The sequence below is a fragment of the Thunnus maccoyii genome, chromosome 19 (genome assembly GCF_910596095.1).
Source record: "Thunnus maccoyii chromosome 19, fThuMac1.1, whole genome shotgun sequence".
Classification (NCBI taxonomy): Eukaryota; Metazoa; Chordata; class Actinopteri; order Scombriformes; family Scombridae; genus Thunnus; species Thunnus maccoyii.
The window spans coordinates 6826302-6839876 of NC_056551.1; the positions used below are offsets into that span (position 1 = coordinate 6826302).

The 13575-nt window shown below is 41.5% G+C and overlaps 1 protein-coding gene across 1 annotated transcript; it reads right to left on the reverse strand.

The window, feature by feature from the left end:
• Positions 1 to 4504: 4504 nt before the first annotated feature.
• barhl1b (BarH-like homeobox 1b) lies at positions 4505 to 11859 on the reverse strand. Its single transcript, XM_042394701.1, has 3 exons — positions 10556 to 11859; positions 7726 to 7948; positions 4505 to 6312 (listed from the first exon to the last, which is right to left on the reverse strand). The coding sequence occupies exons 1-3, from the start codon at positions 11004 to 11006 to the stop codon at positions 6009 to 6011; spliced, it is 978 nt and encodes a 325-aa protein (XP_042250635.1). The 5' UTR covers positions 11007 to 11859; the 3' UTR covers positions 4505 to 6008.
• Positions 11860 to 13575: the final 1716 nt, after the last annotated feature.

The window sequence follows — 13575 nt, forward strand, 5'->3', positions numbered from 1 at the left end:
TCAGACCGTAATGACGAGGCTCCAGGTGAAGAATAAGCTCAGCTACCATGTTGTGAACTTGTGACACGATATTTCCCAGTCGGCGGGGAAAAAAAACAACAACTTCAGTGTCAACAACAACGGCTGCAAAGCCACCATCACATGTACGTCTACATAAAATCCAATATTAACACTAATACAGTAGATTGAGCAAAAGGAGCAATAGTCTACTTTTTGTTTGTATGTGGTCTCACGTGTTAACTCACCACTATGTAGACTATAGGCTAACACAATTAAAAAAAGCAACTTCAGCCTATATAGCTTTTTAGCTATGCTTTAAGGCCAGCTATTGGGACAAGTATCTTGTTAAAATGGGAGGTTTTAGCTTCTTCCCATTCTGCCAACATTGCTTGAACGCAGCATTAGCCTTGTGATAGCAGTTGGATGAATAAAACAGATAATTTTAGTGTTTTCCAGACAAGGCTGGCTTTAGACTACTGAAAGAGAGTATATCCTAATGTTACAGTATTATTTGATACGGTTTCCTTGTTTTTGGAACTTCTACGTCAGCCAGTAATTTTATCGACATTAATGAAGTTTTTGGCGGTTTTAAGCGTGTCTCGGTGAGGCTTCTTGAAGCTGTTACATATTGTAAGTTCAGTCAGTCCCTCGGGATGTCCACTCTCCTCTACAGCCCAGTAAATATGAAAGAATGAGAGGTTTCTCTGACTGTGAGGCAGCAGCCCCACCTCTCCTTCCCCGCATCTATCCCCCGTCCTCGCTCCTCTCCTAACCCTCCTTCTGATCCGAGAGGAAAGCTTTCATTATTTGCTGAGATTGGGATGTCAATCCCCGCGCCCCTGACCCAAGTTTGTAGTTTCCCCCCCACCCCCCCTCGCCATACTGGGGGAAATGATTAGTGGGGTTGCCTCCCCTCCGCTGCCCCCCCTCCCTCCCCACCCAAGCACATCCATGCGAGGAGGCTGCTCCTTTCACTGCTTCACACTCTCCCTCTTCACACTTGCTCATACTTCATCATGTACTTCATCTCTTCTAAATGTCTGCTCATTGCTGAGTCAGATTCATTGTAACCCCAACCTCTCTCTGCTCCCTTTTTTCTGTCTTATTTTAAGCTATTGAGCCATAGGAATCAGCTAGGTGAATGACGCTGAGTGACTTTTTAATTTTAGCTTTTAATACGAAGCTGGCATGAAATATATTTTTGGAAATAGTAGCTATGACTTAACTGGGGTCAGTACAATTTGTCCTACTTTCCCCTGCCTGCTGCTTTAGACTCTCAATACAACCTGAACATCATGATTTACTACAAATTAAAAGCATATTTTTTTGAAAAGAAACAGAAACGTATGCGTTTCCGTTTCTCATTTCTTCTTCTGATTTGAAAATGACATTTTAATCATCAACTTTTATTGTTCTATCAGGAAGAAGAAAACAGGCCTTTGTGTATGGATGTGGAAGAGATAAATCTTTAACTTTCTCTGTTTTGAGAACCAAAGTCAAACACTTTGTTTGGAGTGTTACACATGAGGATCTGTGTGTAATAAAGTGTTTTTGCTCTATTTTGAAACGCTTCTGTGTGCCATTATGGCTTCCAAAATGCCCTACATCCATGTGAGATATAGAGGATATAGGCATGTGGGAATAAATTGATATAATTTTCTTCTCTGACTAACTGTCCATATAAAGGCGCATTTCGCGTATGCACGAAAGCTGTAAATAGTTCTTCGTTTATGGCTATTGTTGGACTAAAACGGCAAAATAGGCCATGCGTTTCTTGAGGATTTTAATTGATCTATTTTTTATCTTCCCCCGCGGATTTTTTTAAACAAAACGCCGACAGTGTGTTGAAACAATCTTAATGCAAGCTGCAGATTTGCCTCATTGGCGCACTGAAAGAAATGAAAGGAAATTTAAAAGCTTTCACACCAAGAGCACAATGCAAATTACGCTTTGATTCTCTCTTAATTTCATCAAAAGGTTGTTTTTTTTTTGTTTAGTTTTTTTTTTTTTTTTAATTATTATTATTATTATTAGGAGTCCATGGGATTAAGCAGAGTCACTGATCCTCTGGGTCTATAAGCCTTTTTTTCTTTCTTTCTTTTTTTTTTTTTTTTTTGTCTGTCGGGAGCTCAACGAGACTCCATCCGCACTTCATTAACCCTGAGCTGGGGACAATCCACGGTAAGAGCCGAGGGATTTACAACCAGCCTTTCACATGCAAAGAAAAGAGAAAAAAAAAATCTCCGAGTCATCCAACAAGACACACGGGGCTTTTTCTTATATAATCAGCTGTGCACTTTGCAAGAATAACCCCCTTTTGATAAAAAAAAAAAAGGGGTCGTCGTTATCTGAATCGGTCACGGATCCTCATGATGGGACTATAATGATCTTTTGGCAAGTTGGGAGGTGCCTGATTTTTCCCCCCTTGTTCACTTTCCCAGTCGTCAGAACCCGGCGGCTCGGCTCACTGTATTTTTAATGCAATTTTACGCATCATAAACGCGCCAGTTATCAGGCCGTCAGTCTGATGTTTCACGGCGCGGTCAGCCACTAAGTGGAGGCCCCAGATAACAGGTGCCATGCGTGGATGACAGCAGGGGGAGCTGGCTATCAAACCCATTATCGACTTTCAATTAAAACCTATTAAAGTCTTTTGTCTAATCGTTAACATCCTACACGCCAAGTCTTGTCCGTCAGCCTGAACTCCTTTAACCCCCAACGCGCCACGGCCGGATAACTTGGGTCCACACGCAGACTTTGGAGGGGGGGGAGAGCGAGGTTGGTGCTTGGGTGGTTGGGTGAAATTTGTATGGAGGAGGGAGGGGGTGGTGGTTGGTGGAGCCGCTGACCAGCTGTCCCCACGCTGATCCCCGGTCTGCAGTCAGCTCCAGCCCGGTCACCAGCTGTTGGAGCCGTTTGGCAGAGGAGCGCACATCCAGCACCCTCAAGGAAAAGAAGGATGGAAACAATCAATTTCCAAATGGGATCATTTAGGGCACTTAAACAATTGCGCATATAACATTAATATTTTATCTCCTGCATTGTTTATGGAAAACGAACTGGAGTTGCTGCTGTTAATTTAGGAAAGTGGGAATAGTTAAAAAGGGAGGGGGGGGAGGAGGAGGGGTGGTGGACAGGACAGGGACTCCATTTTTGGACAGAACACCTCTCTGCTTTGTTGGCCCGTCTCATAAGATATTAGCTGGAATTGATCTTTGATTGCACTTTTAAGCGTGTGTGTGTGTGTGTGTGTGTGTGTGTGTGTGTGTGTGTGTGTGTGTGTGTGTGTGTGTGAGAGAGAGAGAGAGAGAGAGAGAGAGAGAGAGAGAGAGATTTCAGGGTAATGGTGGTGTTGGGGTGATGGGGGGGCTATTGTCTTGTCGTGCGTGAGTTACGCATGCGCGCTTGCTTTTTGCTCTCAATTTCCAATCAAACTTTTTCCTCAGCACCTTGCAATCAAAACTGTTCACACATTTATTCCTTCAACAAGACAAAAAATAAAACGACCTAAAGTTTAAAGTCTAATTAAGGCAAATATTTCTGCAATCAACACAGAATCTCATGAACATTTTGTCCAATCTGAACTGAGTCGTAAAAAAAAAAAAAAATCTTTCTGCAAATCTCACACTCTTCTTGTGAAAAGGTTAAGAAAGCACTCTGCTCCACTGGTGACACTCTTGTTAACTTTTTTTTAACGCCTTCATCTCAACGTTAAACAAATTAAATCAATAACACCAAACCAAACAGAGGAGGGAAAAGTCGTTTGACAGACACGCTCAAATTCACTCAAACACGTTTTTCCTCTAATAGAAACCCGCGAGCCCCTAAAATTGTGTTTATTTTTGAGCTGCTTCCAGAAAAGTGGAGTTGTTTAATTAAAGCTGCACCACCCATCTTCCCCTCAATCTTTGCTCATTGACTCTGACATGTGTTCATATCACTTTATGATAAAAAACGAGTCAAAACACGTCGACATTGGCCAGACAAGCCGTCTGTCTCCAAAAAACATATAAAGCAGACCTCCACGTGAATACTCTAAATGGATTTTTCTCTCTTTGATATGAGAATTTGATTGTTTTTGTCATTTTCATCTTTTGATCAGATGGTATCAACCCAGAGTGTCAAAAGGTCAAATTTTCTACATTTTTTCACTAAATGTTTTTGCTTTTTGTGTCGAAATGATCTGAAACGAAGGATATTTGTTTTTAAAAAAGCAGGCTATTATCTTCAGGCACTTGTTTGATTGAAATAAGTTGTATAAAGACCATGCATTATGTACACCACCATGTCAACAAACAGGTTTTATCACAATGATCGCATGCGCTGCAGGGCTATTGGCTGCATTAAACAGGTGTTGTTTTGTCACTTCTTGTAGATTTGAATTGGAGAATATAAATTTTCAGAAAACAAGTCCACATGTTGAATCCTGCTGACATGACATTTCCTTTTCCACACATACAGCTCAAGCAGGCACGTGATTAAATGAAAGACTTTTATTTCCACATTTATAAAAGTAATTCTCTTTTACATCAAATCCCCCCTTTTCTGTCCAACTTCTGCTGTGAATTTCACCAAAAAATGAACTTCACAAAACGGGGAGAGAGTTGAGGAAGCTAGAGGAACGAAAAAAAAAAAAAAAAAAAAATCATATAAATAAAAAAACGATCCAGGAAATATTACGAGAACCACTCCACAAGTTTGATATCTGCAATATACATTTTCACCAAAGGAGAGTATAACAATTAAGGGTTATCACGGCTTCATATGAAATAACATAAGTAATGCACAACGTCTCTTCAAATACATCTATAGCAAATCAACAGGCGGTTACACCTGAACGTGGACCCGAGTCCAATCCGTTTGTTTATCGAAAAATAAAAAATAAAATCAATTCAAACATTGCTGAGGTGATTGATTCCCCCGTTTCTTCCTCTGCAGGGATAAAACTGCTTTTTTTATAAATTACTTGACATTTTTTTTATCTCGCTAAAACTTCAACTAAGAACAGGAAAAAGACTTTTTTTTATATAGATTTATTTCTTTGCGTAACTCTGGTGTTTGTGCCTACATGTGGGTCCAGGCATCCTTTCTCAGACAATATGTTTTGTTTTTTGTTTTTGTTTTTTTTTGTTTTTTTCATTTTTATTCTGACTCGTACGCCTGTATAGTTTCTGATGGCTAATCTAGCCTATTATGTTAAACTGGATCACCGTGGTCTGAAAAAGACACACTAATAGATCAAACAAACAAACAAAAAAAAGTTTCTTTTTAAAATCAGTCTCTTTCGAATAAAAGGGAAAATATTCTTATTTACAGGTTTATGAATGCTGATCATCTTCACGTGTAAAGAAAAATCAATAATTTACAAGGAAAAAAAAAGAGAAAATATTTAGTAATTGTTCCTTTGGATCCTCTAACTACATTATATTCAAATTACATGGAAGGATGTTCATGTCCGCCTTTGCCCATATCCAGGAATATGTGATAATAATAATAATAATAATAATAATAATAATAATAATAATAATAATAATAATAATAATAATAATAATAATGCCAATAGGGGGTCTGATTGGCTTTTAACTGTAGGTCAAAGTGTCGCCAACAATTATGTATGTTGTTGGGGAAACAGTGAAAATACTGAAACTGGAATCAAATAAATACATAACTTAGATGCTTTGATTCGCATTGAAAAATAAATAAATAATAAATAAATAAAGCTCATGCCCCCCCCCCCCCACCCCCCCTCAAAAAAAAGAGGAAAAGAAGAACAATCCTTCCACTCAGACAGTTCGCGTTTCAGTCACAGAGCTCCGTCCATCATATCGGTTCTCTCGCACCGTATAAAGGCCTTGAACCGTTTTTTTTTTTCTTTTTCTCTTGTTCGTCATATTTTTATTTCTGTCTGTTTTTTATCTCTTCTAATGAGTCCCAAGCTGCCAAGGTCGCGGCGTACAAAAAAAAAAAAAAAAAGAAAAAAAGAAAAAAAAAATTCTGCAGGGGCCGGCTCACCGCTGCTGAGCTGGCCGGGGAAGCACGCCGGACATAGGGGGTAGAGGAGGCGGGGGAGGCGGCGGCTCGCTGCCCCCCTGCAGACCATGCAGTAGGATCCGAGGAACCAGGGGTCTCTGCAGGGCCGGTGGGGGCGCCGAGGGACCCCTGTACAGGTAGAGGGCCGCTCCGGGGTCCAGGTTGGACACCAGGCTCTGTGGATAGAAGTACGGGGATGGGAACATCCTCTGCAGGGCGGAGTAGTTTCCAGCTTCCGCCAGTAGCTCGAGTCCCACCGCGGTCTGCCTCTTCCACTTTGTCCTGAAAGAGAAAAAAAAGACAGTTTTAGCCTTTAGCATGTGCATATCTATGAATACATGTAGTATTAGTGAGTTTGTTTGAATTTGACACGCACCAAAATAACTCCCATCTGTTTACCTGAGGTCCAATTAGAAGGCAGGAGTAGGCTACATCTGTTTTTTTAATAACCAAAATCTCCAACCTGCCACTTGTATTCACACCCAAGGATGTCTGTTAGATTGCCAGTATGCAGGTGAATAATTCATAATAAAGATAATTGAGTAGATATAGCGGTTTGTTTGAATTATTGATATGCACACATGCAACGATGCATTATTCATACCCCAAAGTGTTGTGTTTTTATATTTATTTATGTCATTTAGTTGCCTGAGAGGCGAAGCTGTAGATAAATAAATGCTGAAGTTAATTCGAGCGAAAACTGCAGAGAACACGTTTTTATGTTACGTTTTTATGAGCATGTTTTTACATTTGACGGAGACGGTTTCTTTTACTGCTGCTTGAAGTTTCATTTCCTTTAAAGCAGCCTCCTGAAAACAAAGTTTACAGCTAGTTTTCAGACTCTTTGCGGTTTGATGATATGTGACTTTATTTTTTTCGAAGATCATGTCCGATTAATCTTGTTGCATGAAGATGCTGAAAAACTCCGGGCTGACATGCGTCCATCCTATAATGCCTGAGGTTTGTATTGATAGAAAAAAAATGTGTCTCCATCATCTTATAATAGAGAGCTAAAAGCCAAAGTAGAACTCAAGGTGCCAAAACACTAAATAATAATAATAACCTTATAATACTGAAGAAAATCACAATTTGGTGACGTGTCTCTGATAGCTAATAAATTTATTGTCTGTCAGTCAATAATTGCTCCTGGTGAATTTGCTGAATCTGTGTCATTTTAAAGTCAGAGACAGCTGGAGCTTAAATAATTGAAAATTTGATGATGCTGATTATTCATCATTCGTCATTTTTTCTTTCTCAAATGTGAATATTTGGTGTTTTTCTTAGTCCTGGTGCTGAATCGCTGTTAGTTTTGGACTGTTGGTCGAACAAAACAAGAAACTTGAAGACGCCCTTCAGGCCCAAACTGTGATAGAGGCTTTGCCACAATTTTCTGACATTTTATGGACCAAACAGTTAATTAATTTAAGGAGAAAATAATCAGCAGATGAATCGATAAACACAATGAGTCGCTGTCCTAGTGGCAGTTACTGATGTGCAGTCAAGTCATGCCAACTTAGGGTGATGGTGAAGGGAAAACATGGCGTCCCTGGGTCCTTGTGTCTATAGCCTCTTTATATGAGCCAACCGTGAGAAATCAGTTCCCCCCCCCTCCCTCATCCTCTTCCTCCCCCCCTCCTCCTCCCCTCCACCCTCCCTCCGGCCCTCTTGAAGAAGCAGCAGCAGCAGGGTCTTTACCTCCGGTTCTGGTACCAGGTCTTGACCTGTGTGTCGGTGAGGTTGAGGGAGGCCGCCAGCTCCATGCGGTCCTGGACGCTCAGGTATTTCTGCCGCTCGAAGCTGCGCTCCAGCTGGGCCAGCTGGTGGTCCGTGAAGGCCGTCCGAGCTTTCCTGGGCTTTTTCAGCCGGACCTGAGGGCTGTCTCTACTGCTGGAGATCTCCCTGTCCCCCTCCTCTTTCACTGGAGGACAGAAACAGCGTCGAGAAGAGGAAGAAGACAAAATCAGGTGTGAATACGGAGCTAAGGCCTCTCACATACTGTGGAATATGTGCATCCGTGTGTGGACGCAGCAGCGGAGACGTAAAGAAATGTGTAGCAGCATCACATTCTATCTGTATAAACTAAAATAAAAAATAATCCAAAATGGTCAATTTTATGGCCGTATATAGAAATATGAAATGAACTCTAGATGGATCAAAACTAAACATAATCCTGATAACATTTAATGTCTTTTTTAAAATGGAAATCACTGCATGTCCTGTATGAGAGATGCTATAAATAAAGGCTTCATTGGCTGGTTGGTTGATTGATTACATAGTTTTAAAATATAGTAATAGTAAAACAATTCACCCAACCCCACCCCCCTCCCCCTCAAAAGACGTGATTAAGCCCAACTTTGGAACTACATGCTGCGCTTAATTGGTTTTTAAATTAAACTTTATTAAATTTTATGCCAGCGTGAGAAAAGTGCGGGAAACCTTAGAAATTAAAACCGGAAGTTTTATTATGACTTATTTGAAATCAGTGGTGTAAACAACTAACTATTTGCTTTATTGTAATTTTATATAAATTGATATTTATTGAAATGAATATTTACTGTTAAAATGTGTCTGTTTTTCCCAGGATGCTGGCTACTGTTTGTCTATATGACACTTTACTGCTGGGTGTGAAATCACGGCGTTACAGTCTGTGCCTATGGGCTATATGCAGCTATTTGATTTGCTCTTAAATTGTTATAAAAAGCTCTTCCAATATTCACACTTCCAATCTAATATTTTCCCCGTCAGTAGACCCGCAGCCTTTGTTCTTTTTCTGCGTGGTGTCATGTCAGGGCGAGCATTGATATACAATCCTCATAGTCAATTCTCTGAAAAAAAAAAGAAAGAAAGAAAAGAAAAAGGGGGGAGAAGCGAGCGAGGCGAGAGATCTTGGTAGTTGAATAGTTGAGTCGTCTCAAGAAGCACAATAATCCGCCTAATTGAGCCACAAGGGAAGGACGAGCCTTTCAACCGCGACCGGAGAAACTTCACAGGACCGTGGAAATGAGTGGAAATCAAGAGCCGGGCGGCCTTGCGCGGTTACAAATCTGATTAGCGCCGGGGACAAATTGCATCAAATCCCTGAAATATTATAGGGGAGGGCGGATTCGTGGAAATCAAAGCTACCGTACAGGCGCGCTGTGGGCCCCGCGGCTTCCTCAATCAATCAGCGCGTCGATGAGCATCTCCATCTGTGACACACGTGAGCGCGCGCACACACACACGCGCGCTCACACACGGAATTTGTTGAGCAAATTGATGACGTGACGCCGTATCAATAGCGTGCAAGAAAAGTGAAAACCTTTGAGTCTATAAAACTAATTAAAAAAAACCAAAAATGATAAGTTGATAATAGTATTAATAATAATAGTAATGATAATAATAATTCTCAGATATGTGAAATGTTAGTTGTATATGTTCTCTTGTAGCCTAGCGGTGGACTTCTTTCCAGGCACTGCTTCATTAAACTGTCAATGGAGGTGACATGTGTGTTATGGCTGACATGATTGGAAACAGAGAGGCCCTTGATGGCATTTATCTGGAGGCGACCCTGTCATCTCTCCCATTCTTGCCTCCCTGACATCAACAGATGCTTTCTGGATCTTCTGCTAACGCGAAGCTGGAGACGCGACGCGCGTGCGGGCAGCCTTTGGTTTTTAATGTAATAATGAAATGAAAGTGAACTCATTAACCTGTCACCGTGCAGGGACACATGGCATGTTTCCACCACCGAGATGCAGCAGCAGAGACGCGCGGGTTGATTTTTTCCTCATTGATGACTTCCGGTGGCCTGCTACTAATGAACTGCAGTGTCAGGTTATTCATAAATAATCACTGTATGTGTGACTGTATGTTTCAGCCATTCACACATCATTCAAAATCCGAGTCAACAATTATTATTATTATTATTATTATTATTATTATTATAAATTATTATTATTTTAATTATTACCAGAAAATGAGCACATGTTCCTATATTAAAAGACCTAAACACTTTAACTTGAGAGTATTACATTTACAAAACGACCTATTTTAATTGTGTATATATTTCATATAGTTTTTAAATTTTATATCATCACCCAGCAAAGCAAAATGCTCAAAGTATATTTTGAATAGAAGTTTGTGTTTCATTTCAATTTCATTTGTTCTTCTTCCAACTTCATGCCCTGTTTTTCCACATTGCACCACAAATCCTGTAACAGACCTCTGTGTGACCTTTTTTATTTTATTTCATTTATTATTAAATCATTGTTTAATGAGGTTTATCCAAATGAAAAATTAGTTTCAAAGACAGAAAAATAAACACCAAGACCAGACAAGCTGCAGCTGAACAGCATATACAAATATAGGCTGAAATATCAAATATATATTTTTTAAAAGTCTTCTCAAAGGAAGCGAGAACTAGAATCAGTTTCACACTTTTTGTACTGGAGCTAAAAGTCCAGTATGAAACCATGAAGGCCAAATCAGTTTCATCTCCAGAGCAGAGCAGCTCCTTCCTTGTGTGTGGGTAGTTTTCTATTCTTACCTTTATATTCACTGTCTGACGATGAGTTGCTGTGGATTTTCTCCATAAAGTCGTCCGCTATCTTCGAGGCCAGCCTCCCCGCCTCCTGAGTCGGCTGTCCATTGCTGGAGTAGGGTGCACATGCGGCCAGAGGCTTACAGTCCGCGAGAATATCTCGGATGAGGAAGGACGAGGTCACTGTCCTCTGCTGCGACCCCGCCGATATCTGCGCGTGCTGGAGGTGCGGCGGCAGGCCGACGCCGTGACCCTGCCTCTGGGCCACCTCCTCCACGCACTCCCTTCTCGGCGATGGGGGCGACGAGCAGCCGCTCTCCACGTCTGATCTCGGGCTGAACTCCAGAGGCGAGCGGCACTCCCCCACCAGGCTGTTTCCTTTGGACACCGGACTTCCAGGCCTGTGGGACAACAGCGAGTCGATGCCAAAACTGGACCCGTTGGCGGACGCCTCCATTGTCTTGATCGAGGCCTCCTCAAACTACCATTTGGTATTCAGGACAAGTTTTATTTTAGGGAGGAGGGGGGAAGAGGGGGGTTGTTTAAATGTCAGTTGATCCAGCCGAAGAGAAAGAACCCCCCTCCCCGCACCAACAAAAATGTTTTTGGATACGCTACAAATTAAGATAATTCATCCGCTATTTCCAGTTCCCCACTGGTTCTTGATAGATAAAATATCTCCAGGCTAAGTTGAGTTACAGCAATCGTCCACGCATCCGATTTTCGATTTTTTTTTTGTCAAGTCTAAAGAGATGAGTCCTCCTGAAATCGATGCAGCCGCTGGACTGTCTTCGGGAGATTCTTTTTGCTTCCTTCAGGATCAACTCCTTCTGTTCTGAGTTCAGAAACCTCGCCGAGAAGATGTACCACTTATTGCTCAAATTATTTCACCTGCAGGACAGGAAAAGACGCAGAAATAAATACTATTTCTGGATCTTTTTGGGGAGCAGCAGCAGCAGCGCGCCGATGCGTGCGTTTCAGCACCATGGACAGGTAGCTGCAGCCGCGTCAGACCTGAGAGATCACCGGAGGGAAAATTTCAGGGCAGCTCGTCATGTGTCCACACAGTCGACAGAGGAAAACTGTGCGCATTCTTTCAAGCAGGACAACAAAACCTCAAAAACACGAAGGAGAGAGTGCGGAGAGTCCGAGAGCTGCAGCAGCAAAAGAGGAAGAAGGAAGAAGCGGAAGACGCGGGACGATGCGATGCGCGCCGCGGAAGCGAAAAAAAGAAGAGGTAAACTGGGTTAAATAGTCACAACTGGCAAGTAAAAGGACGAGATGTGATGGGGGTGGGAGGGAATCCCAAAAAATTGAACTTGAGGAAAAGTCAGGAGCTAGGTTTTAAGAGCGACTCGTCCACGTGAGTCCCCTGTGACAAGCCTTCATTGGCTGAGGGGAGCTGGAAGTGGACCTCCCTACACGCCCACTCACTCTGCCTCCCACCCTCCCTCCCTCTCCCATCCTCTCCTCGCCTCCCTGGCTCATCCTCACTTTGATAAAAGAGACACTGAATTCATCAGGAGACTCAGATCCAACTGTTTACAGGCAATTTTCACACTGTTTGCTTTCATTACATCATTGATGAGGCTTATAATGGGGTTATTATGTGGAGCAGGCAGCTCGGTGTTTTTCTTCTCGACTCCCTTTCTTGCACTGGGTTTGTTTCCCACCTCCACACCTCCTCTTCCTCCAGATTTTTCCACATTTTAATTTTTATTATCATCACTAATTTTTTATTTTTATTTTGTATTAATAATTTATCAGATTTAACATTGTTTGCAGGTGTCAATGTTTTGACATTGCGAAGTCCATTGAGAATTATTAGGAAAAAAATGTGGTTTATTTATTTTTAATCTCTCCTACTGGGTGGTTGTGATTGTATTGTTATAAATATCTTTTTTATTTGTTACAGGCCTATTAATATTATTTTTATATCATGATTATAACTATTTCACTCTTGCATTTTAATTTGTAGTTGTTAGACATTATTGCTTTTGTGTATTTTTTTATAGTTTGAGTTGAAAATTTCTTCTTTCAAAATCCCCAAACAACATGTACAGATACATGATGGCCACCGTGCCAAGATATTTTTTTAGGTCTTCCAAATAAGAATAATAAAAATAATAATAACAAATGTTTTGTAATTGAACAGGAACAAAGTCTCGCCGTTGAGCAGTCATCATTTACTGCATAATGACTATTTAATAGTCTCTGCTACACAATAGTCCGAGCAGCGTGACGCAAAACTTCAAGGCGCGTGAAATGCTTTTGTGCGCACTTTTCACCTTAACACGCGTGAAATACCATTGTGTGCACTTTTAGCTCCATACTGCACAACAGTTTGCCCCGCGCGACGGCCTCGACAGCCCCTAATAATCTAACTAACCCCCCTCCCATCATCACCGACACCTCCTCCTCCCCCTCCTCCTCCTCCTCCTCCTCCTCCACCACCCCATGTGACCACCAGATTGGAGGCGCGCGTCGGTCTCAGACACCGGCAGGTTAGTGAATCCGCTCCCCGCTCCCATGGGGTCCCATCACGGCTGCAAGCTGTCACATATGAGGCGGGGACAACACAGATATAAGGCAACACACACCCACCCTGACTTAGCTGTTTCTTTCTCCTCTGCTGGTGCAAGAGAAGGAGCGGTGGTTTGATGCTTCCTCTCACTTTTTGTCGTCTTCTCTTTATTGTTAAAAAATATGCTGCGTGTCCTCAGGCTTCAGTAAATAAATAATAACGTGGTTAAACTGTGACTACACCTTTGTGATCATCACCAGGCCTGTAAAACTTTAATTATCGGATTTGTTTCTTAAAACACCCCCAAAATCTTCATTTATATGATTTTTAATATGAACTGTTTATTACCCAAATGAATGTGAGTTTATGTCACAAATAGTATTTCAGTCTGTAGGTTAAACGTGGGTTAAGTGACTCTGTTATAAAACGTGGGAAAAATTAGATTTAATGGGTTTACATCTCTCTTTGCAGTCAAACCTTCTAGCAGGTTCATTTTGCAGGA

Excerpts from the sequence above, each read along its gene's own strand:
- barhl1b (XM_042394701.1), bottom strand. The coding sequence starts at position 11,006 with ATGGAGGCGTCCGCCAACGGGTCCAGTTTTGGCATCGACTCGCTGTTG. Across the intron at positions 7,949-10,555 it reads GTCAGACAGTGAATATAAAG|TGAAAGAGGAGGGGGACAGG; the intron begins GTAAGAATAGAA and ends TCTGTCCTCCAG. Across the intron at positions 6,313-7,725 it reads ACCTGGTACCAGAACCGGAG|GACAAAGTGGAAGAGGCAGA; the intron begins GTAAAGACCCTG and ends TTTCTCTTTCAG.